The sequence below is a fragment of the Gopherus flavomarginatus genome, chromosome 13, assembly GCF_025201925.1.
Source record: "Gopherus flavomarginatus isolate rGopFla2 chromosome 13, rGopFla2.mat.asm, whole genome shotgun sequence".
Classification (NCBI taxonomy): Eukaryota; Metazoa; Chordata; order Testudines; family Testudinidae; genus Gopherus; species Gopherus flavomarginatus.
This window is the reverse complement of record NC_066629.1, coordinates 13108967-13129917: the sequence shown is the minus strand read 5'-3', so window position 1 is coordinate 13129917 and position 20951 is coordinate 13108967. Positions and strand designations below refer to the sequence as shown.

Here is a 20951-nt window from a genome sequence, read left to right as displayed (position 1 = left end):
GAACAGAGGATTGGGGTGCAGGGCATGGAGCTGGGCATGAGGAGTTTAGGGTGCAGCAGGCAGGCTGCCCTGGGGCTGGAGCAGGGGGCCAGAGATGACTCCCTCAACCCTCTCCTTGCTGGCAGCAGCAAGCTGGGGGAGGAGGGCCCCCTGTCTCGACACTCACACACAGACCCCCAGGCTGCTGCTCAGGAAGTCCAGCCAGGATAACGCCCCCGTGGAATCAACTCAGAGTCACCTGCCAGGAGGGGAGCAGGCTACCATTTGCCTCCTCGCCTCCTCCCTCCACAGGCACAGCAGCCACTTCAGCCTGCCCTCGGCGCCAGCGCCGCTCCCTTGTAGCCGGCAGGGGCCAGCGAGGGAGTGCAGCACAGAAACTGCGGCCAATATGAGCTGCAGGGGCGATGCCTGCAGGCAGGGGCAGTGCGCACAGCACCTGGCCGCCCCTGAGCCTAGGAGCTGCTGTTGGACAGGCTGGCTGCTTCCGAGAGCCACCCAAGGTAAATGCCACTTGGCCAGAGCCTGGACCCTGAACCCTCTCCCACACCCAAAGTCCCTCCCAGAGCCTACACCCTGAAACAACTTCTGTACCCCATCCCCCTGCCCTGAGCCCCCTCCCACACTCCAACCCCCTGCCCGAGGCTCAGCCTGGAGCTCCCTTCCACACTCCAAACCCCTCACCCCCACCCTCCAGTCCAAAGCCTGCACCCCCTCCCGCACCCCAACCCCCTGCCCCAGCCCAGTGAAAGTGAGCGAGGGTGGGAGAGAGCGAGTGATGAGGGCGGGGGGGCTCGAGTGGGCGGGGCCCAGAGAAGGGGCAGGGCAGGGGCGTGGCAAGGGTATTTGGGTTTGTGCAATTAGACAGTTGACAACCCTACACTTGGACTTTCCAACTATTGCTGAATACCTTCCACTTCCAATGACTACAGAGGTGCCAGTCCCATGTCTATAGTTAAGGCTGAGCTGTGCACTTGAAACAGAGGTTTAACCTCTTCGAGATGTGTGAAAAAAATACTGCGTGGCCTCAAAATTACAGCACTTTAGGAGTTGAGAATGAATTTTCAAGAAAATCTGTTAATTATGTTAGGAGTTAGGTTTTTTAAAAATGGGTTCTGTAAAAAAAAATAAATAAAAAAGCAAGCATCCAGTGCCAGAGTCGTTTGTTCTCTGGATCTTAACAGAGTAACATGGACTCTTCAGACTTTCCCAGGCTACAGCCCAGCCAGCAAAGATACCAGGAACATGCTATGAGGTGTGATTCTGCATCTATGCTAGGAACATGGTCAAGTTGATGTTGGGGTTAGCTAGAGTATAAACTAAGCCTAAACTCAAAACTCAACCACTTTTCCTATACAAGACAAAGCCTGAGACTGAACAATCCCCAACTCCTCTCCCTAGGCAGAGACCTTCCTGGTCTGAGCGAGGGGGTGTGTGTGGAGGAGGGACAGGTGGAAAGCAGAGAGGAAGAACGGCTTAGAACCTGGGCAGTGACTAACCAGTTCAGTGACCTGTGAGCTTAGGCCCTTTCACCAGCATTAAATCCACCCATTAAAAAAAAAAAAAAAAAAAGAAGCGTGAGAGAAGATTGGATAAAAATAACACTTTTCTGCATTCATTTGTACACACGTTTAAATTACAATTGTAAAAATCAAAACTAAAACTGACGTTACACTTGCTCCTCTTCATAGGAGTGTCACAGCTCCAAAAGGGGAAACCTCATGTCAGTTTATACTCCTTGACAGAGGCACTGAGTCCCCCCCCCCCGCCACCTCCGGGGGTGCTCCACTGTCCTGCCCCAAGGCTCTGCCCTCGCTCCACCTCTTCCTGCCCTGTTCCACACCTCCCTGAGGCCCCACCCGCCTGCTGCTCTCCACCCTCCCCCAACTGATCGGTGGCTGCCACCCAAACAGCTGTGGAGTATATATAATGGAGTCGGTGCCTATGCTCCCTGGGGCTTGGAGGAATTTAACATAGGTATTGCAAGAGCTCTAAACTGGCTTTTGGAAGGTCATTAGAGATTTTGCGGCCTATCAGCTTCCTGAAAGGAAGAAACCTAAACTAGACTCCCTACTCCCCAAATGAGAAGTGGGTAAACTCCATTTACCTGTGTTTACCCTCGACTAATTGGAGTCACCAACACTCAAGCTCCAGGTTCCAGCCAAGTCCCCTGCACTGTACAGTACAACGTGGAACATGCTTCTTTCAACTCTTTAGCGCTAGAAGCCACACGTAAGCCTCACTCTCCATTGGTGTTAGGTATTTTGCTTGTCCTCTCAGCAGTGCCAGGTATTAATGTTCATGGTGTGGAGCAGCCGGACGCAAGAGAAATGCTTCTGTTCGGAAGCCCTCGTGAGAGTCTGTTCCCATTTGTAATTCTACAGGTGCTTTGTGCATCGGGGAACTTGGCCATAGGCCACCTGGAATCTGCTCTCCACTGAGATCAAATGAGGCAGCTCCAGAGACTTTGGAAACCACAGTGTGGATTCTCCTTCCATTTCCCGTCGGCCGGGATCTGCTTTCTCAAGGTGCTCCCTTCCCCTGCAGGACTCCAGTCACTCTATTCTGCTCACGGTGCTTCGACAGAGCTCCTGCAGGTCTGAGAGACACAGAAAAGAAACCAGGGTCACTATAAGGGATATCAGCTGGACTGATGTTCCAGCGCCGTCACACTGTAACGTATTTGTACCTCTCCTCCTAGAGAGTGAGAGATCCTACACTGTACCCCACTCCAATGGGATACAGAGGCCCCAGCACCTTCTCTTTAGATCTTCCCTTGCAGTTTCAGAGGGACGCAGTATTCTCTACTTCCTATCCCAGAAGGTTGTACAGTGTGGGCCGTCAGACAGCTGCTGTGTTCCACCCCGTGGCTGGTGAGAGTTACTCCTGAAGCCCAGAAGGTGCAATGGAAATGCAGGGTCTGATCGAAGGGACACTCCAGGTTGTTTAGCAGAGTGAAGAGCAAACACCCTATACGGGCCCATTATAGAGCCAACTGCTCCCGACGGTTTACTTACAGCGCAGGATCGTGTCCTTAATCTGCCTGAAGCCATTCTCCTTGCGTGTCATATCAATGTAATAGAGGCACCTCAGCTCCCGGGGGTAGTCTCTCCGGTCAATGCCCTTCAGCACGGGGATGGTGCGCCCATTGGCCATCGGCGCCTCTGCCAACGCCTGATGCATCTGGTACCTGCACCAGGGATCCTCGAGGAAGCTAGGGGTTATTAGCAGGACCCAGCAGTGGCTGTTCTGGACAGCGTCGCAGAGCTCTGTGGTGATAGCACTCCCCGGCATAGCATCCCGCAGCTGCAGGAAACAGCGGATGCCCTCAGTCTGGCTCTCCAGATAGGAGACCATCTCCTCGACAAACTCAAAGTCCCCGTTGCTGTGGCAGATGCACACGTCATAGCTCTTGGCCCAGCGGGCACTCCCTGAGCTGCTGATGCTCACCTGGGAGGCAGGAGACAGTTGTCCTAGGCTGGCCGCTGAACTGCTGGTGGAAGAGCTGGCGGTTGTCACCGAGGAGGAGGAAGAGGAGGAGCGTGACTGTTTGGTGTTCAAGCTGCTTCCTGCGGAGCTGGAATTTTGCTTGGGTTTCTGCAGGAGCCGCCTGACCCAGCCTGTGGCGTTTAAGAGATCAGAGTCAGATTCACTGAAGGCTGAAATGTCTCCTGGGCATATTCACAGCCCTTCCCCATGCCCCACAAGGAGCATCTCCGGACATCGAACCTCCTGCTTTCTTATCATGGGGCCATCTGGGAACTCGTCGCAGAGACCAAGTGTCAGCCCTGCCCCAGGACCTGGGCAGACAGGTGTCTCTAGAGAGAGACCTTTCCGTACAGCTCCAGGCATGGAAGGGCACAGGGAGATTAGGATCTGAGTGACTGGGCTGTAATCAAAAGCCAATTAAATAAAAAATCCTGGCTTTCAAGGAGGTTTTAACTGGAGCCACTGGGCATCAGGTTTAAAATACCCAGACTCTCTGGAGCCTCAGGATAGGGTCCTAGTTTGGATCATTCTGTTCTTTTTCCTGCAGAGGGAGAACCAAGCTCCAGGTAGTTTACTGCATATGGGACCCCGGTGAGCTGTAAGTACTAAGCACAGCACAGACTAATGTTTGCACGGGTGCCCTTTGACACAGCTTCCCCCTCCACTCATGGCTCTGTGGGATGGCAGCTGCTCCACCTCGCCCCAGATGGGGCAGACTTTCCAAGGCTACGAGAGCTAGTAAAATAACAGGGGATGAAGTGCGAAATCTGCCTCCTTACCGCTTATTTCAGCTCTCATCACCCCAAATCCCTGGCTGCTCTAAATTAGGAGTTAGGTCAGGTTTACATGGAAACTGCCAAACTGGATTAGAACTGAGGTCTCCAGCAGTGGCCAACAACAGATGCTTTAGGGGAAGATTTAAGAATCCTGCAGTGCCCCCCACTGTTATAGTTAGAGATCAGCTCAAGCCCTGAAGCAGGAAGTTTAATATGTCAGAAACTGAGACATGGATGGTCACAACTAGTGGTCAGTGTGGCGGCGGGTCCTGCCAGGAACTGGAGCCAGGGGTCAGAGCCAGAATCAGGAGTCAAGAGCAGGATCGGAGCAAGGCAGGAGCAGGGCTGGGAACCAGGGCGGACCTGGAGCAGGCTGAGGCCTGTGGAGTCTGTCCCCGCTGTCGGGCAGCAGAGAGTTCCAAGCTATGAAGCGAGCTGGGCAGACAGAGCTGCTGTGTCTCCTCGAGCGGTTTATATACCTGCCCTGAGAGTCACCAGACCAGCTCCTGGATTGGCTGGAGCCTCACGCAGGAGTGACTCATTCACATGCTTGGTTTAGCCAGGCTCTAGTTCAGGGATGACTCATCATCTCACAATTTGTCATCATGTATTGTGGTAACTGAGGATCCTCTAACAGTGCCTGACTGAGCTAAGAGAAAGGCTATTGTTCTGGATCAGGACAGGTGCTGAGAGGAGGGGCTGGGGATGGAGTGGAAGATTTGGGGTTTTGTTCTGACCCTACCTCCAGGAGGTGGGACTCTCTTGACTCACCTGGAGGGTTAGGTCACCTGGGTGATCTAAATGCACTTTCTAAGGTAAACGATCCCATCTTTTCTCCTAGGAAAAATTCTCATGGCCTTGATCATTCTTGCTGCCCTTCTTGGAACTCCCATCGCTAACTCCCATCATCCTCCTAGAGGCAGGATGGCTGTACTGCTCACAGTAATCCAGAGAGGACCACACAGTTGATTTACATCGGTCACTATTGATAGGTTTCGGTATTCTCCGTCCCATTCCTTGTGCAGCCCACCATCTTATTTGCTAGGTTTGGGGGGCGGATTGGACTGCAGCTGCATATTGAGCTGAGATCTCCATTGAGGCTGTCCACAGCAGTGGCCAAGTCCCTGCCCTAAGCCGATACAGTTCATTTAGAATCTTACAAGGTGTGCAAGAGTTGAAATGGATGAGGCGGGGGGCGGAGGGGGGATTAGTGGTTCGCTTATGTCCCTTCTCAGCTATGAGAGCAAAGCACTTTACAGAGCTGGGTATATTATCCCTAATCCATAGAATGGAGAACCGCAGCAGAGTAAAACCAACTCTCCCAGGCTCATAGCAAGTCAGGGACAGACACTCTGCCTCCTGTTCCCAGCTCCTCGCTCAATCAGATCATGCTGTCAACATCCTGCTGGTTTACTCACCAGCCATATCGGGGTAGCAGTCAGATGAGAAGTGCCCACATGAATCTTGACCTGTAACAGAGAGAGGCAGGGGAGGGACAACGGGTCAGCAGCCGTTCTGCTTCCTTTCATGCTGGTATTAAATTCAGCATATTCTGTATTTGTAGGCCCATAGCACTTAGGAGTCAGTCAAAGACCAGGACCCATTGGGTACAATTCCAGAATAAAAAGATTGTGCTTGCTTCTTTACCACTGCACACCATGTCATAAACAGAGTGTTAAGAGTTAATGTCTCTTCTACCTGTAAAGGGTTACAAGCAGGAAACTGGACACCTGACCAGAAGACCAATCAGAAGACAAGATACTTTTAAATTCTGGTGGAGGGAAGTTTGGGTGTGAGTTCTTTGTTCTTCTCTCGGAGGGTCTGAGAGAGACCAGACATTACTACAGGCTCTCTAAGTTTCTTTTCAAATAGAAAGTAAAAACCAGGCGGTTTAGGCTTTTTAATTGTTTTACACTATTTGCATTTGTGGATCTGGCTGGTTAACTTTTATGTGTGTAGTTGCTGGGAATATTTTGATTTGTATTGGTACTGGGGGGAAGGTCTCTTTCTGGTGTCTGTAAGCTATAAGACCCTGTAATATTTACATCTTGAAGTTACAGAGATAATTCTTTACTTTTTCCTTTCTTTTATTAAAAGATTTCTTTTTAGAGAACCTGATTGATTGTTTTTTCTCTGTTTCCCTTGTTTTATCCCAGGGGATTGGGATAACTCACCAGGACGGGTGGGGAGACGGGAGGGGGAGAGACAAAATCTCTCTCTGTTTTCCTTGAATCTGTTTGCCTCTTTGTGGAAGGGAAGGGAGATGCTTCTCTGTATGGTGATTTAGAGGTTAGATCAGTATCTCTCAGGATAGCCCAGGGAGGGAAATTCTGAGAGGGGGAAAGGTGGTGGGAATGGTTTATTTCTCTTTGTTTTAAGAACCCAAGGGATCTGGGTTCTTGGGGTCCCCAGGGAAGGTTGGGGAGGTCAGAGTACCCCAAAACACTATATTTTTGGGTGGTGGCAGCCTATCAGATCTAAGCTGGTAATTAAGCTTAGGGAAGTTCATGCTAGTATCTCAGTCCTGGACTCTAAGGTTCAGATTTGAGAAAGAATGCTATGACACCCCAACTCCTGGGGGAAGAACTATCAGTGTATTCCACGTGCAGACTCCATTAGCGAGAGCTACGTAAGAGATCACTCATTGCCATGGGTGTCTGCTCTGGGGTAGACAGGGCACGTCAGTCTCCCAGGCCATCTCGCCTGCATTAAATCTACTTACTTAAAATCTATCCGGGCCACCGACAGATATCACACCCTTCCATCATGAATCACTCAGGGTGTTGCTAAGGATATTGGCTGTAGCATGGCAGGGGGACAGCTGATCCATAAGAGGCAGCACCAGACTGGATACTTGGATTTCCCTTGTGTTGCAACAGCAGGAGCTGGAGTGTGGTTGGATCCTTATTGTCAAATATGCAGTTTCTTTAAAATAAAGAAATGAGAACAAAGGCCGTTTATTGCTGACGCTCAAGCTTTGCTTAGACAAGCACAATGTTTCGATGACCTCAGCATCTGGAAACACACCCAAAGGTGTCAAGACCCTTCCACCCAAATAGGAATCCTTGGGAGCATGAGCAGAGCACCCTCTTTGCAGAGTGGACTCTTGGTCCCCTGGGCTTACGTCCACCCTCCCGGGATGCAAACAGGCAGGCTCCGGCCTCGTAACAACTGTTCCGTCCCGCCCAGGAGCACAACTCAAACAGTGGGGTGGTCCCACCTATGTGCGGGATTCTGCAGCCTGGTTTGTCTATTGGGCTCATGGCTCAGCCTCCCCCTGGCTCCAGGTGTCCCTCAGGCACAGGGTAGGCACACAGGCTCTGTTTCAGCGCAGTCTTTGTGGTGCTCTCTGTGGCATCTTCATTGCCCAAATCCCTGAACTGCCAAGAGTACTCCTGGGGGAAATCTGCACCGCTGCACATGTGCAGAATTTATGTCCCCTGCAGATTTCATTGCTTCCCCACAGAAAAATTATTTTCTGACAGAGAAGCAAAGGGAAGCCACAAAAGCAGTCATGCGACCCTCGCAAACAGTATGTTTCGGGTGCCCAGGGCAGCTGGCAGAGAAGTAAATCACTGTGGGGCAGGAGGAAAGACTAGGAAAGACCTGGGTGGTGGCTCCTACCCTGTGCCAACCTCAGTTGCTAGTCCTGGCTGGGCTGGGGAGGACGAGACTTCCTCTTCCCCTACACACAGGGCCGGTGCAAGGAAGTTTCACACCCTAGGCGAAACTTCCACCTTGCGCCCCCTCCCAGTCCTGCAGCAGCTCCCTGCCCCCCACCCCGCCCTGAAGTGTGCTGCCCATCCCCGTGGCAGCTCCCCACCCCCTGGCCCGAGGACCCCTGCGGTACCTCCCCACTCCAGCTCACCTCTGCTCCGTGTCCTCTCCAAGCAGGACTGCGCAGTGGAACCCCTGGGCTGGCGGCTGCTGGCAGTGGTGTGCTGACCCAGGGGACCTCCCTGGGTTGCCAACGGGGCGCCAGGGCAGCCCAGAGGATTCCGGGGGTCTGGGGTCTTCAGCGGCAGGAGGCCCCCGCTTTGGCGGTAATTCGGCGGCGGGGGGCCCTTCCGCTCCGGGACCCACCGCCGAAGTGCCCCGGAGACCCGCCATGGGGCCCCCCCACCGCCAAATTGCCGCCGAAGCAGGACCAGCTGCCGAAGTGCAGCCGGGTCTTCAGCGGTAATTCTCTGGTGGAGGGCCCTCGCCGCGGGTCTCCGGAGCACTTCGGCGACTGGTCCCAGAGCGGAAGGGCCCCCCCACCGCCGAATTACTGCCGAAGACCAGGCTGCATGTCGGCAGCAGGTCCCGCTTCAGCGGTAATTCACCGGCGGGGGGTCCTTCCGCCCCGGAGCGGAAGGACCCCCCGCCAGCGAGGACCAGGAGCAGAAGAAGCTCCAGGGGCCTGGGTCCCACAAGAGTTTTCCGGGGCTCCCGGAGCGAGTGAAGGACCCCGCTCCAGGGGCCTCAAAATACTCTCGTGGGGGCCCCTGCAGGGCCTGGGGCAAATTGCCCCTCTTGTCCCCCTCTCTGGGCAGCCCTGCTGGCGCGCTGACCCAGAGGAAGCCCTGGGCTGCCGGCTGCCGCGGCGGCGCCCTGACCCGGGGGAACCCCTGGGCTGCCGGCTGCCGCGGCGGCGCCCTGACCCGGGGGAACCCCTGGGCTGCCGGCTGCCGCGGCGGCGCCCTGACCCGGGGGAACCCCTGGGCTGCCGGCTGCCGCGGCGGCGCCCTGACCCGGGGGAACCCCTGGGCTGCCGGCTGCCGCGGGCAGCTCAGACTCCCTCCCTGTCCCAGCAGCAGCGGCTGCTCAACCATTTAAAAAAAAATTTGGAGGCGCTTTTTGGCGCCCCCAAATCTCAGCGCCCTAGGCAACCGCCTAGTTCGCCTAAATGGTTGCACCGGCCCTGCCTGCACAGCATCCAGGGCTGGGTCAGACCCACCCCCAGTTTTCTCCCTCAGCTACAGGAGTCTCTGGAAAGTTCTCTCTTCCCATTGCACCTCAGCTGCACGGAGAGGGATCCCTGTACTGAGAGCTGCTCCCTCATCCCCCCCCAACCCCTGTGCATCCAGGCCTCCACCCACTCAGACCCTCCCCCGCTGAGCCCCACTCCCCCTGCACCTGGACCACCCCAACAAGCCATCCACACCTGGATCCCCACCTTACTGAGCTCCCGCCAGCTGCAACTGGATCCCTGCCCCACTCCCACAGCCTCTGGACCCCCACACTGAGCCTCCACACCAACCCCCCTGCTGAGCTCCAACCACCTTCACCTGGACTCCCCTGCAAAGGCCAATTACCGTTGCACCCAGAACCCCTCAATAAGCCCCTGTGCATCCAGATCCCCCCTGCATCCAGATCCCCCCTACACCCAGATCCCCCACTGAGCTGCCCATACCCAGATTGCCCCATACAGAATCCTCTCAACCCACAACTGGATCCCCTCACATTAAGCCCCTTCACACTTGGATCCTGCCTTGCTGAGGCTGCCTGCTCACAACTGGTGCACCTGGCATGGATGGGCAGAGAAGGGCAACACAAATGATTAGAGGTACGGAACAGTTTGCAGCTGAGGAAAGATTAAAAAGACTCTGTTCAGCTTAGAAAAGAGACGACTAAGGGGGTATAATAGGAGCCTACAAAATCATGACTGGTGTGGAGAAAGTGAATAGGGAAAAGTTATTTATCCCTTCATATAAACACACAAACTAGGGGCCACGGAATGAAATTAATAGGCAGCAGGTTTAAAACAAACACAAAAGTACTTTTTCATCCAATGCACAGTCAACTTGCAGAACTCGTTGCAGGGGATGTTGCAAAGGCCAAAAGTATAACTGGGTTCAAAAGAGAATTAGCTACGTTCCTGGATTAGCCAGGATGGTCAGGGACGTGACTCCATGCTTTGGGTATGCCTAAACATCTGTCTGTCAGAAGCTGGGACTGGACAACAGGGGATGGATCACTGGATGATTGCCCTGTTCTGTTCATTCCCTCTGACGCATCTGGCACTGGCCACTGTCAGAAGACTGGATACTGGGTTAGACCCAGTATGGCCATTCTTATGTTCTTAAATACACACACTATATTTCCAGGAATACAGTACAATTATTTCTGGAAAGCTGATCTCAGGGTCTCCCTCTTTGGTTACAACAAAATGTAACTAAGAACACAAATTAATGAATTCAGCAATTCCTCTCCCGCTCTCTCTAGCAAAGGCGATCTTAACACAAGATGAGAGGGGTAGACAATGGGGGAGCCCCTGCTATTTTAATATTTTAATTTTGCTGTGTGCATGATTTCCTAGGTTAAAAAAAAGCAGCTGTGTGTAATTATTCATTCATGTAGGGGTAGCCCCAAGAGCACCAGCCACACTATGTTCAGCACCATGCAAATGTGTAACAAAAAGACTTCCCTGCCCAGAAGACCTTACAGTCTAAGTATGACAAGAGATGATGGATGCAACAAACAGATGGAGAAAGCAAAGGGGCAGTGAGACCATATACTATGAGTGGTATCCTCGCATATGATTTGCATCCTTCTGGGGTTGGTTGTTTCAGAATCTTGTCTGAAAATAATGACACCCCTGAGGCTGGGGAGGTTGGGGCCACAAATCGGATTTTTTTAAATGATAGATCTTTGTCAAATTGTAATTTGTGTTTTCCCCCCTAAATTAAATGCTTCAAATAGGGTAAGAATTCCCCCATGCTCACCTTTTCCCTCCCCCAACCAACACGCCCAGGACCCTACAATGACAAACTAACAGATGCAGTCTGAGCAATAATGAGCCAGTGCGTAGCTCGAGAGCCCACAAGTCTACAACAAGCTGCCGTCTGCCATCTTAGTGCTCACGAGCGACCCTCCAATAGCAGATGAGTGAGCACTGTCTCAGCGCTCATGTTATTCTAACGAGCCAATGCTTAGTAATAACTAAATGCACAAGTGACCTTACAAAAATGAAGCAGCATGTGCAGCCATAATCTGCTATGCACAGCAGCAAAGGACCTCTGTGCTCTGGGAAGGGAATTATATACTTAAATGAGCACCAGCGCATCTCATCTTCTCTGTATCTGTCCCTTAGAGTGGGGGCTACTTGGAGCAGGGGCTCTTTACATTTGTCTCCTAAAAGGCTGAGCATAGGGTGACCAGATGTCCTGATTTTATAGGGACAGTCCTGATATTTGGGGCTTTTTCTTATATTGGCTCCTATTACCCCCCAACCCCCTGTCCTGATTTTTCACACTTGCTGTCAGGTCACCCTAGCTGAGCACGTTGTTGGGCCTTGCCTCATAATTCCTATTAACAGTCATGTGATGGGAGGTTTGGTAGGGGAAGCTGCATAGAGACCTCTCATGGGCACAGCTCAGGCTCCACAAGTCGAGAAGGGGCTAGGCCAGAGGGGTGGCAAGGCTCAGTGGTATTGTCTTCATTCAGCCAGGCGGAGATTCCCCATCATAAGTCAGTGCAAAGAGCACAACGTTACGTGGTGTCTCCCTCTGCTCAGCCACCCCTGGCCTGGGGCAGCTCCTGGCAGTGATCACAGGTGAGGCCAGCGGTTGGGAGATGGGAGCTGTGCAGAGCCACTGGCCTTCTGTGAAATGGTCCTGCCCTCATGAAAGCCCTATAGCTCTAGGAACATCCGTGAGCTTGGAGGCCCCATTCCATGGGGGCAGGGTGCAAGTCCAGCGCCCCCCACCCAGGCCCACCAGCTGATCCTGAGAAAGTGGGTCGTGATGGAGCCATCATGCCAGGCCAGCAGGGTTGCAGCCCTTTTTAAACTCCTCTAGCCCTTTCCAAGGAAAGCCTCCAACTAGTGACCTGGATATGGGGCTATCCTTGTGGGTCTGCAGAGACCCTGAAATGAGAGCTCAGAGTGGAAGGGGCTCTTCCATTAATCTCACCGCCTGATAACCCTGAAACCTAGCGACGTCATGTAAGTGGCAACATTAACTGTTTCACTGTAGCAGAAATATCCAGCAGCTTGGGGATAGCGGCAGTGTTCCTTCTAATGTTTTACATCCATATGCGGAATGAATTTTGTTATGTGCACGAATATGAAGGCGATGTGTGACACATCACCTGCATATTGGTGCACATAAAATTCATGTGGTGGGGGTGGAGCCGACGGGTTCAGAGTGTGGGAGGGGGCTCAGGGGTGGGACAGAGGCCTGGGGGGGATGAGGGCTCTGACTGGGGGTGCAGGCTCCAGGGTGGGGCAGAGGGTTGGAGTTTGGGGGGGCTGCAGGCTCTGGGGTTGGGCCAGGGATGAGGGAGTTGGGTTGCAGGAGGGGGCTCAGGGCTGGGGCAGAGGGTTGGGGTGCAGGGGGTGTGGGCTTTGGGGTGGGGCCAGGAGTTTGGGGTGCAGGCTGCCCAGGGGCTGCAGTGGGGAGTGATGACTCCCCACAGCCCTCTCTCGCTGCAAAAGCTTGGGACCTGGGAAGGCATCTCTCCCCAGCCGCGGCAGCTCCCGCAGGCCTGGGCCAGGCCGAGGGAGGTGCTCCCCTGACCACAGCCGCTCCCCACTGGGGCATGGCATCGCTTCCTCGGCCGCAGTAGGTCCACGCTGGGGCTAGGGCGCCTCTGCCCCGGCTGCAGCGCTGAGCCCCTGCATAGAGCTTAATAGGCAGGTATGTAGCCACGCAGCTTAGAGGGAACTTAGGACAGCAGGTGGAGTTTTGTAGAGCTCCCCTAGGCTTTTTTCCTACATCCCACGGATTTCCCTCTGCACAAAACAGACTGACAGCCAGCCCCTCGCAAAACTCTGGGTCTGCACCCCCTCGGGTTGCCAACCCTTGGTTTCGCTGGGAGTCTCCAGAATCAAGCTCTATGGCCCAGAGGCTACTGAAGCCAGACCGAGATATTTCAGGCTGCTAAAAGTCTGGTGGTGCAGCGGGGCTCAGGCAGGCTCCCTGCCTGGCCTGGCGCTGCTCCCCAGAAGCGGTTGGCATGTCTTTGCACCCCTTGGACAGGGACAGGGGGTCTCCACGTGCTACCCCCACCCCGAGCACTGACTCCGCAGCTCCCAATGGCCGGGAATTGTGGCCAAAGGGAGCTGCCGGGGGCGGTGCCTGCATTTCTGGCCCCACTCCAGAACCGCGCCCCCGGCCGGAGCCCAATCCCCTGCGCCGGTGCGGTGAAAAAGTGAGAGTAGGGGAGGAATGAGGGGGCGGGGCCGGGGTGGTGGGTTCTGTGCAGCAGTTGACACCGCTACCCACACCAGCTGCCCCGTGCAGCCTGCCAGCCCGGCGCGCACAGAAAAGGGATCTGAAAAAAAAAATGTGAACCAGCCCGGCTGCCAGGCACATCCGTCCACCCTGCCTCCCTCCGGCTGCAGCTTCCTGCCTCGGCTGGGGTGGCCCGGCCCCCCGGAGCTGCCCTGGCCCTGCCCCTGCCCCTGCCCCTGCCCGCTCACTTGGCGGCAGGAGCAGCTGCCGGCCGGCCGGCGCCTAGGCTGCCCCGGAGCCCCTGGCCCAGCGCTGGCGGGGAGGCGACAGGTGGCTACTCACTCACCCAGCGCTGCGGCTCCGGGGGTCCCTCCGTGCGCGCCTCCCCGCCGGGTCACCGGCTCCGTGACCCGTCCGCTTCGGGCTTTCCGGGGCCCGCCGCTCCGCTCCGCTCCAGCGACGGGCTGGGGAAGTCGGCGGCTGCTCCCTGCCCCTGCAAGGAAACAGCAGGCGGCCAGGGCTGGGTGGAGCCCCAGGGCGGGGCTCCCGAGCTTCGCACGTGGGCTCGCGCTCCCAGGTTCGCTGGGGGGGACACCGATTTCCCCGGGGATCCCCAGGCGCGGGTGGGGCTGATTTCCCCGGGGGGTCCCCAGGCTCTCTGGGGCGGGGCTGATTTCCCCCAGGGGGGTCCCCAGGCGCCCTGGGGGGGGCAGGTGCTGCCGACGCGGCTTGCACAACCCGTGGGGGGCGGCCGGGCTCTGAACACGGCTCGCCAAGAGCAAGGGAGAGACCCACCCCCGCTCCGGTGCCTCTCGGCAAGCGGCCCTTCTCCCGCGCTGTCCTGCCCCCAGCACTGCTGGGAGGGGAGCCCTGCTCTGCGCTGCTGTCAGCTGCCGCACAGCAGGGACGTTGGCTCTCTCCCGCCCCGTCCCTTGTGATCAGATCAGAGCTACGCACCCCCCGCCCGCTCCGCTCAAACAGCCCCACATCCCTCTGCTCCTCCCTGGGCGGGCTGCTGTCTCCTGCCCCCTGGTTGGATGCCTGCGAGGCCCACGCCCCTTGACTGACAGCGGCTTGTTTCGTAACCTGACTTCCAGCCTTGGAAGCCCAGGGTTACCCAACCAGGCTGGGGGAATCCCAGGCTAGAAGGCGCTGTGGCCAGGGCTCTGCAGGGAAAGGAGCCGCCTGGTGTAGCTGGAGGGGTCCCTGCTGAGCGGGGAACAGAGCTGGGGCCCCAAGGAGGAGCATCCGGGTGGGGAGGCAGTGGAGCTCCACCGGGAATTGTCAGGGAAAGTCCTATCTATGGCCTTTGCTATGCAGATCAGACTAGGTGGGGGCAGAGACCCTTCTGGCTTTAGAATATATGCTATGTGTGTGGCTGGACCGAGCCCTGAGTGTGTGAGCCCAGATCCTCCAAGGTTTCAGGTGCCTAATTCCCACGGATTTCCCAGATCCCAAGGTATTTAGGCACCTAGCTCATTGCTTTCAATGCTGTTTGGCTTGGGGGGGGGAGGAGTCACAGGCCTGTTCTCAAGGTGATTTCCTTTGTTTTCCTTTGCCCCCAGGAGACCTGACACTGGGACAAGGGAGAAGAAAGGCACAGACCAGGCAGCTAACCCTCAGGATGAAGCACGTATCAATCCACTGGTTCCGTAAGGGTCTTTGCCTTCACGATAATCCTGCCCTGCTGGCAGCGATGACAGACTGCCGCACGCTCTATCCCATCTTCATCATCGACCCCTGGTTCCCAAAGAACATGCGGGTCAGCGTCAACCGCTGGAGGTTTCTGGTCGAGTCGCTGAGAGATCTGGACAAGAGCCTTCAGAAACTGAACTTGAGGCAAGTCCTGGAGGATTAGAGTGCTGGGGTTGTCACTGGTACCTGGAAAAACGATGTACCTAATTCTGCTAACCCTGTCCACATGGGACCCGCATTGCATTCACTAGGAAGGGGTCAGGTGATCCTTGCAAAGGGCCGAGAGGTCAGCTGGAGGGAGGGTTTAATCTGAATTAACAAAATGCACCCTGAGGGAAGGGCCTGGTGAGTCCTCCCTGGCCTCTGGGAGCCTGGCCAGCAGCCTTTTGGAAGGACCGTCCCTCTGCCTCCCAGCACCAATGGGGTTATTTCCACCGCTGAGCACTGGAGAACTGAGCGCTGATGCCAAGGAAGTCAGCGGTTGTGCTGGCTAGAGGGAACACACTTGGCTGTCGTGTCACACCCTCAGGCAAGGCTGGCATGGGAGAGCTCTTGGATTGCTGGGAAAAGTGCAGCAAAGCTTCCTCAATTACATGTTTATTGGGAGCTGCAGCTGCATAGCGGAATAGGACAGTTACATGCCCAGTGCTTGCAGGGCCCGAGTTACACCAGGGATTAATTTGACCCATGCTTGTGTCAAAGGGAGAACTGCTCAATACAGGGATGAGGTAGAGACGGTGTGAGGAACAGACTCTCGGCAGACAATAGACATGGTCACCAGATACCTCAGGCAGGCATGGGCAGCCAGGGCTAGAACCTTGGTCCTTCAGCTTCTAAATACAGTAGCTGCCACTCGAGGTACCAGAGATCTCCCTTGGCTGGTGGCAGCAATTGATTGCTTAGCTCTGTGGGTCTGTCCACCAGCCCCACACCTCACTGGTAAAGCCAGGAGTGTACCCCGCACATGGCTGACTGGATTAGCTTTCTGGAGGTTTAAGCTTAAGCTCTTTCCCTGGCAGGGCCGGACAGGCTACCCCTTCATCGATGCCATCATGACCCAGCTGCGCACTGAAGGCTGGATCCATCACCTGGCCCGGCATGCTGTAGCCTGCTTCCTGACTCGAGGAGACCTGTGGATATCCTGGGAGCAAGGGCAAAAGGTCAGGCATGTCACGAGGGGGTCTGCTGAAGTGGTGGAGGCCTCTGGAACCTTCACGGTTGACAAAGAAGCTGATGGGCTGGTTGAGGGCTGCACCATTGCCCTGCAGACGTGGATAGCCTGGAGTTCATTCCAGAACCCTCCACCCCGCCTGCCAATGAGCAAATGGTGGGGAGGGAGGTGGAGATTGCACCACAGCCAATGGCTGCGAGGAGCAAGGCTGGCCTCATAACCCCCCATGCTGCTTGGAGCGACTGGGGAACGAGGCTGGGAGTTCCCTCCCTACTCCAGCCCAGCTGCCTGAGACAGGCAGCTCACTGACCCATCCCCGCCTCTGGCAGCAGGAGCTACCTGTGGTCCCACTGCCAGAGGGGAGATCAGGGTTGCCTTTGGGCTGCTGAACAAGACCTGCAAGGACGTGGGACCTCCAGGCTGTCATTCATGGTGCTGGGCTATACAGCTGGTCGGGTGGGAATGGAGACTGGAGAGCGGCCAGAGACTCCTGCAGCCTCTTACCCAGTGAGAAACCAAACCCGTTCTGATGAATTAGGGAGCGTCGGCGGCTCTTTTCTGCCTGCGACTCTGGGCCCAGCACCACACAGCTAAGCCAGGCTTGGGAAGGGACGTGTGAATAGCCATGGGCATGGCGCAAACCTGTTCCAATGGCCCCTTCTCCCTGGCTGCTCTGATAACCCTTCCCTAATCACAGTTATATGGCACCAACCTACAGGCTATCTTTACCCTCCACTTCTTGTCCTACACAGGAGGTGCCAACTCTTTCGGAAAGCTGGCAGGGTTCCTGGCTGGACGCTTTGCCCACCCAGGTTGTGTGAGGGTGGAGGAGTTCCCCTGCCGCAGCTGGGGGGGAAGGTAGGAGGGGAAGTGCCACCTAGGGTGACTCCCTGGGGACCAGCTGCCTGATGAGCAGCTGCCACCCCTCCTCAGTGCCGTGGGTCAGGAGCCCAGCTGAGCCCAGGCTGAAGGGAAGCAGAAAGTTTTGAAGGTGGGGGCGGGTTACGAATGATCTCACCCTTCCCCAAAGATCCACTCCTCCCACCCCAGGTCTTTGAGGAGTTGCTGCTGGATGCTGACTGATCCCTGAATGCTGGCAACTGGCAGGGGCTGTCGGCGAGCGCTTTCTTCCACCAGTTCTTCCACATCTACTCGCCCGTCGCCTTCGGCAAGAAGACAGAGGGGGCGGAGAGTATATCAAGTAGGTGCAAGGCAAAGTCTGGCAGAGCCCAGCCTCTTCCTGGATCATGCAGGCGTCTGCTACAGCCCAGTGAGCACTGCAGTCTGGGTGTGGCTCCGGCATGGCATTGCAGAGGGGACACAGTGGGGGTGGGGGAGAGTTGGGGGTTTCTGTCTTTCTAGCTCCACCTAGGAGACTGCTGGTGGCAGTGAATCCTTCCAGATCTAGGCTGACAGTGACTGGACGTAACCCGTGTTGCGTGGTCTCTGAGGACAGGAAGTTGGGAGCTCTTGTCAGATAGCTACCCACACCCCCGGTCGGCAGCTTCAGTGGACAGTCCAGGAAATGAGTGGGCCAAAGATCCCGTACCATGCTCTAGCCCCCTCAGCCTGGGCTGGCTAGGACACACTGGTGAAGGCAGTTGGCCCTGAGGGACCTGTGGCTTGGCACTGAATTCCCACCTCGGCTTGTTTCTTTTGGGGCTGACTGACCCACCTTGCCTGTTCCTTTGGGGCCTGACCCTCCTGCAGGAAGTACCTCCCTTTCCTCCGGAAGTTCGCCGCTGAGTATATCTATGAGCCCTGGAAGGCGCCGCGAAGCGTGCAGGAGCAGGCAGGCTGCGTGATTGGCCGGGATTACCCCAAGCCCATCATGGTGCACAAAGTGGTGAGCAAGAGGAACGTGGAGCGGATGAAGGCAGCCTACGCCCAGCGATCGGCCAGCACCGTGGCCCAGTTGGAGGGAGGGGGTGGCAAGAAAGGTAACCCCCCCCCCCCCTTACCTGGAGCTGCTCTGTGGCTTGGCCTCTGAGGCTGGGGTTTGAAGTGCAAGGTGCTGACTGTGAGGAATCGGAGGAGACAATCCAGAGCAGCCCTCCCTTGAGGAGGCATCATGGCTAGTGGCTATGGCTGGGACTCTGGGGCCCTATGTTCTAGTCCCAGCTCAGCCACTAACATGATGTCATGTGACCACCCCGTGCCTCAGTTTTCCCCATATATAAAATGGTGATAACACCAACCTCTTTGTAAGGCACTTTCAGACCTATGGATGAGAGATGCTACACAAGAGCTAAGTCTTAGTTAATTATTATTATTGCTGTATGGTTCTCCCTGCCATCTGAGAGATGCCAAACTCTCTTGAGTCTCCCAGTCATGCCACCACATGCCAGCTTGCCAGCATCCACGGCTTAGGGCTGTTGTGCAGTGTCTGAGCAGGGAAGACAGGACAGTCCTGCCCTCTTCAGCCTAATAACCTGGCTGTTTGTTTCTCTCATTAGGTGCCAAAAGGAAGACACCTGCTGGTCCCTCTCTGGCCAAACTGCTGACAAAGAAACCAAAGACTTAAGAGTAGCTGAATTCCTCAAGCACTGCCAGTGGATCTTGACAATGGGCCAGTCTCTTCTGTGCTACACGGGGAGAACCCCAGGCAGCACAAGAGCTCATTCACATCCCGTTCGGGCTTCATGAAGAGGCTCTGGGCTCTGTTCTAATCCCTTGACTGACAGCTAGGAGCCTGGGCCTTCTGAGACTAGGGAAAGGTAGAGTGAGGTTTTGGCACTTCCTCTCCTATTGGCTAAGGAAACATTTTCATGCTGCACCCATTCATTCAGCCCCTTGCACCTGTTCAGTGAACTATCCTTTGACGCTGGTGCTTTCTATACTGCTCCCAGACCAGAAGTGGAGTTTCTCTTTTGGAAAGGCCATTGCCATGGAGTGGATCAGTTTGTCTGCGAATTCACCCTACAGCACTCGGGGAGGTAGATGTTTCACCACCTCTGTTTTCCACACAAGTGAACTGAGAAACAGAGATTACTGGGCAGATTTCCAATGGGAGCTGTTGGCTCCCTTAAAAATCTGGCCATAATTGACTTGCTCTGATCACTTAAGGAGGCAGAGCTGGGAACTGAACCCACATGTCCCCTTCCCTAGTTCCTGCCCTGTATTTTCTTTATCTGGGTTGTTGCAGACATTTAGCCAACAGGTACATTTTAAACTTACCTCTCAGCTAAACAATTCGTGCAGCCACCGATATCTCTGGTCTGGGAAACGCCCCAGATTGCTGTATTGTAGGCTGACTCCAAAGAAGCCAAAAGCACAGCAGTCTTTCAGGGAGCAGAAGAATTTTTTTTTTTTTTTTAAAAGGGCACATTAGTAACTTCCTGGTGCGCCGAATGCCCCAGCCAGCCTGGCTGGGAAGTGGTACTGCACCCCGTTTAAGCTTTGCTGCCCCCTTTTGGCAGACAGCAGCTTGGGAAGCCAAAGTGAGGGATGCTGAACATGGATGTTGCCTTTTGCCCATCTTTATACTGAGCATGAAATGCTGGATACTCATTGCCACTGTCCTTGGGACCTGTACGCCCCGTTGTGTGGCGTGTCCAACCCAGGCATAATTTCACTATCCCTTGGCTGTGGTCTCCTGGGATATTAAAGATAGCTCTGGAAGCACTAGGTGGAGTCTTACAAGAGCATGGGGCAAAGCTGATCTTGATGTCCCAAAGTCAGGAGAGTAACTGAAATACTTCTCTGATGGATTGTATTTACTGAGGGGCAACCCGTCCTAAATTCTCAGTTACTGAGGGACAATCTACACTCATGGCTATATTTGCTTCCCACAAGCTACTGTTAGTATAACCTTTTAGGAGTGAGGTTTGAGCATTGGCCTGCTAAACCCAGGGTTGTGAGTTCAATCCTTGAGGGGGCCATTTGGGGATTGGTCCTGCTTTGAGCAGGGGGTTGGACTAGATGACTTCCTGAGGTCCCTTCCAACCCTAATAAGCTATAATTCTAGGTACCCAAATATTGGATGCTAATATCTAAACTGTATTGTTAAATTTATTTACCTAAATTGGGGATATTGCACATTGTGGAGTAGGTATATTTTATGACTTTTAAACCAAACTTTGTACTTGTGGCTAATCTAAGCATTACACCCAGCTGCATAGACACACTTTCCTCAACCTCTGTATTAGATAACTAAGATTAGCTTTAATCAAATTTAAATTTTGCTCTTTCATTTACATTGTCTGGAGGTTTTGCTTCTGGGGTGGGGGAAGCTCAGGATGCCTGTGCTGTTGGTCCCTACTCCCTGCCTTTACTGAATATATACTTACTTCCACTAAGCATTACTACTTTAGACAGATAAGTGACTGGTCTTGGTGGCCCCTGACCCATGGCTGAAGGCAACAGCTGTGTTACCTCTTCTGGTTTATTTCCATCACCTCTGTTCCTTCCCCTGTTAGTGGTTGATGGTGACAAGTTTTAGATTGGAAGCTCTTTGGGGCAGGGATAAGGTTTTAGTGGGTGTGGGTATAGGGTGCCATGGGCTACAGATGGGAGCTCCAGGTGCTATGTACCATAGACACAATCGCTGGCTTTTAGAGAAGCATTTAAGATTCCTGAAAATCAAGTAAGCTTATTGCTGTGTAGCCACCACACTAAGGACAAAGAGGAGTGCTTCAATTTCATGAGTAGTCAAGCTGCTCAAAA

The 20951-nt window shown here is 54.7% G+C and overlaps 1 protein-coding gene and 1 pseudogene across 2 annotated transcripts; one reads left to right on the top strand and one right to left on the bottom strand.

The window, feature by feature from the left end:
- Positions 1 to 1585: 1585 nt before the first annotated feature.
- TIRAP (TIR domain containing adaptor protein) lies at positions 1586 to 13902 on the bottom strand. 2 transcript variants are annotated; one of them, XM_050921755.1, is made up of 5 exons: positions 13767 to 13902; positions 6985 to 7187; positions 5681 to 5731; positions 3015 to 3617; positions 1586 to 2596 (listed from the first exon to the last, which is right to left on the bottom strand). In XM_050921755.1, exons 3-5 carry the CDS (start codon positions 5685 to 5687, stop codon positions 2553 to 2555), a joined length of 654 nt encoding a protein of 217 aa, XP_050777712.1. In that variant the 5' UTR covers positions 5688 to 5731; positions 6985 to 7187; positions 13767 to 13902; the 3' UTR covers positions 1586 to 2552. The 2 variants fall into 2 exon arrangements, with proteins under 2 accessions (XP_050777712.1, XP_050777713.1); XM_050921756.1 differs by having other exon boundaries at positions 7038 to 7187.
- Positions 13903 to 14511: 609 nt separating this feature from the next.
- Positions 14512 to 20482, top strand: LOC127033567 (cryptochrome-2-like; annotated as a pseudogene).
- The last annotated feature ends 469 nt before the right edge of the window (positions 20483 to 20951 follow it).

What these genes read in the sequence shown, in the direction of transcription:
- TIRAP (XM_050921756.1), bottom strand. Translation starts at nt 7,092, where the DNA reads ATGGATCAGCTGTCCCCCTGCCATGCTACAGCCAATATCCTTAGCAAC. An exon ending in TATCCTTAGCAACACCCTGA is followed by an intron (nt 5,732 to 7,037) that starts GTGATTCATGAT and finishes TCTCTGTTACAG; the next exon opens with GTCAAGATTCATGTGGGCAC. An exon ending in CTGCTACCCCGATATGGCTG is followed by an intron (nt 3,618 to 5,680) that starts GTGAGTAAACCA and finishes TAAACGCCACAG; the next exon opens with GCTGGGTCAGGCGGCTCCTG.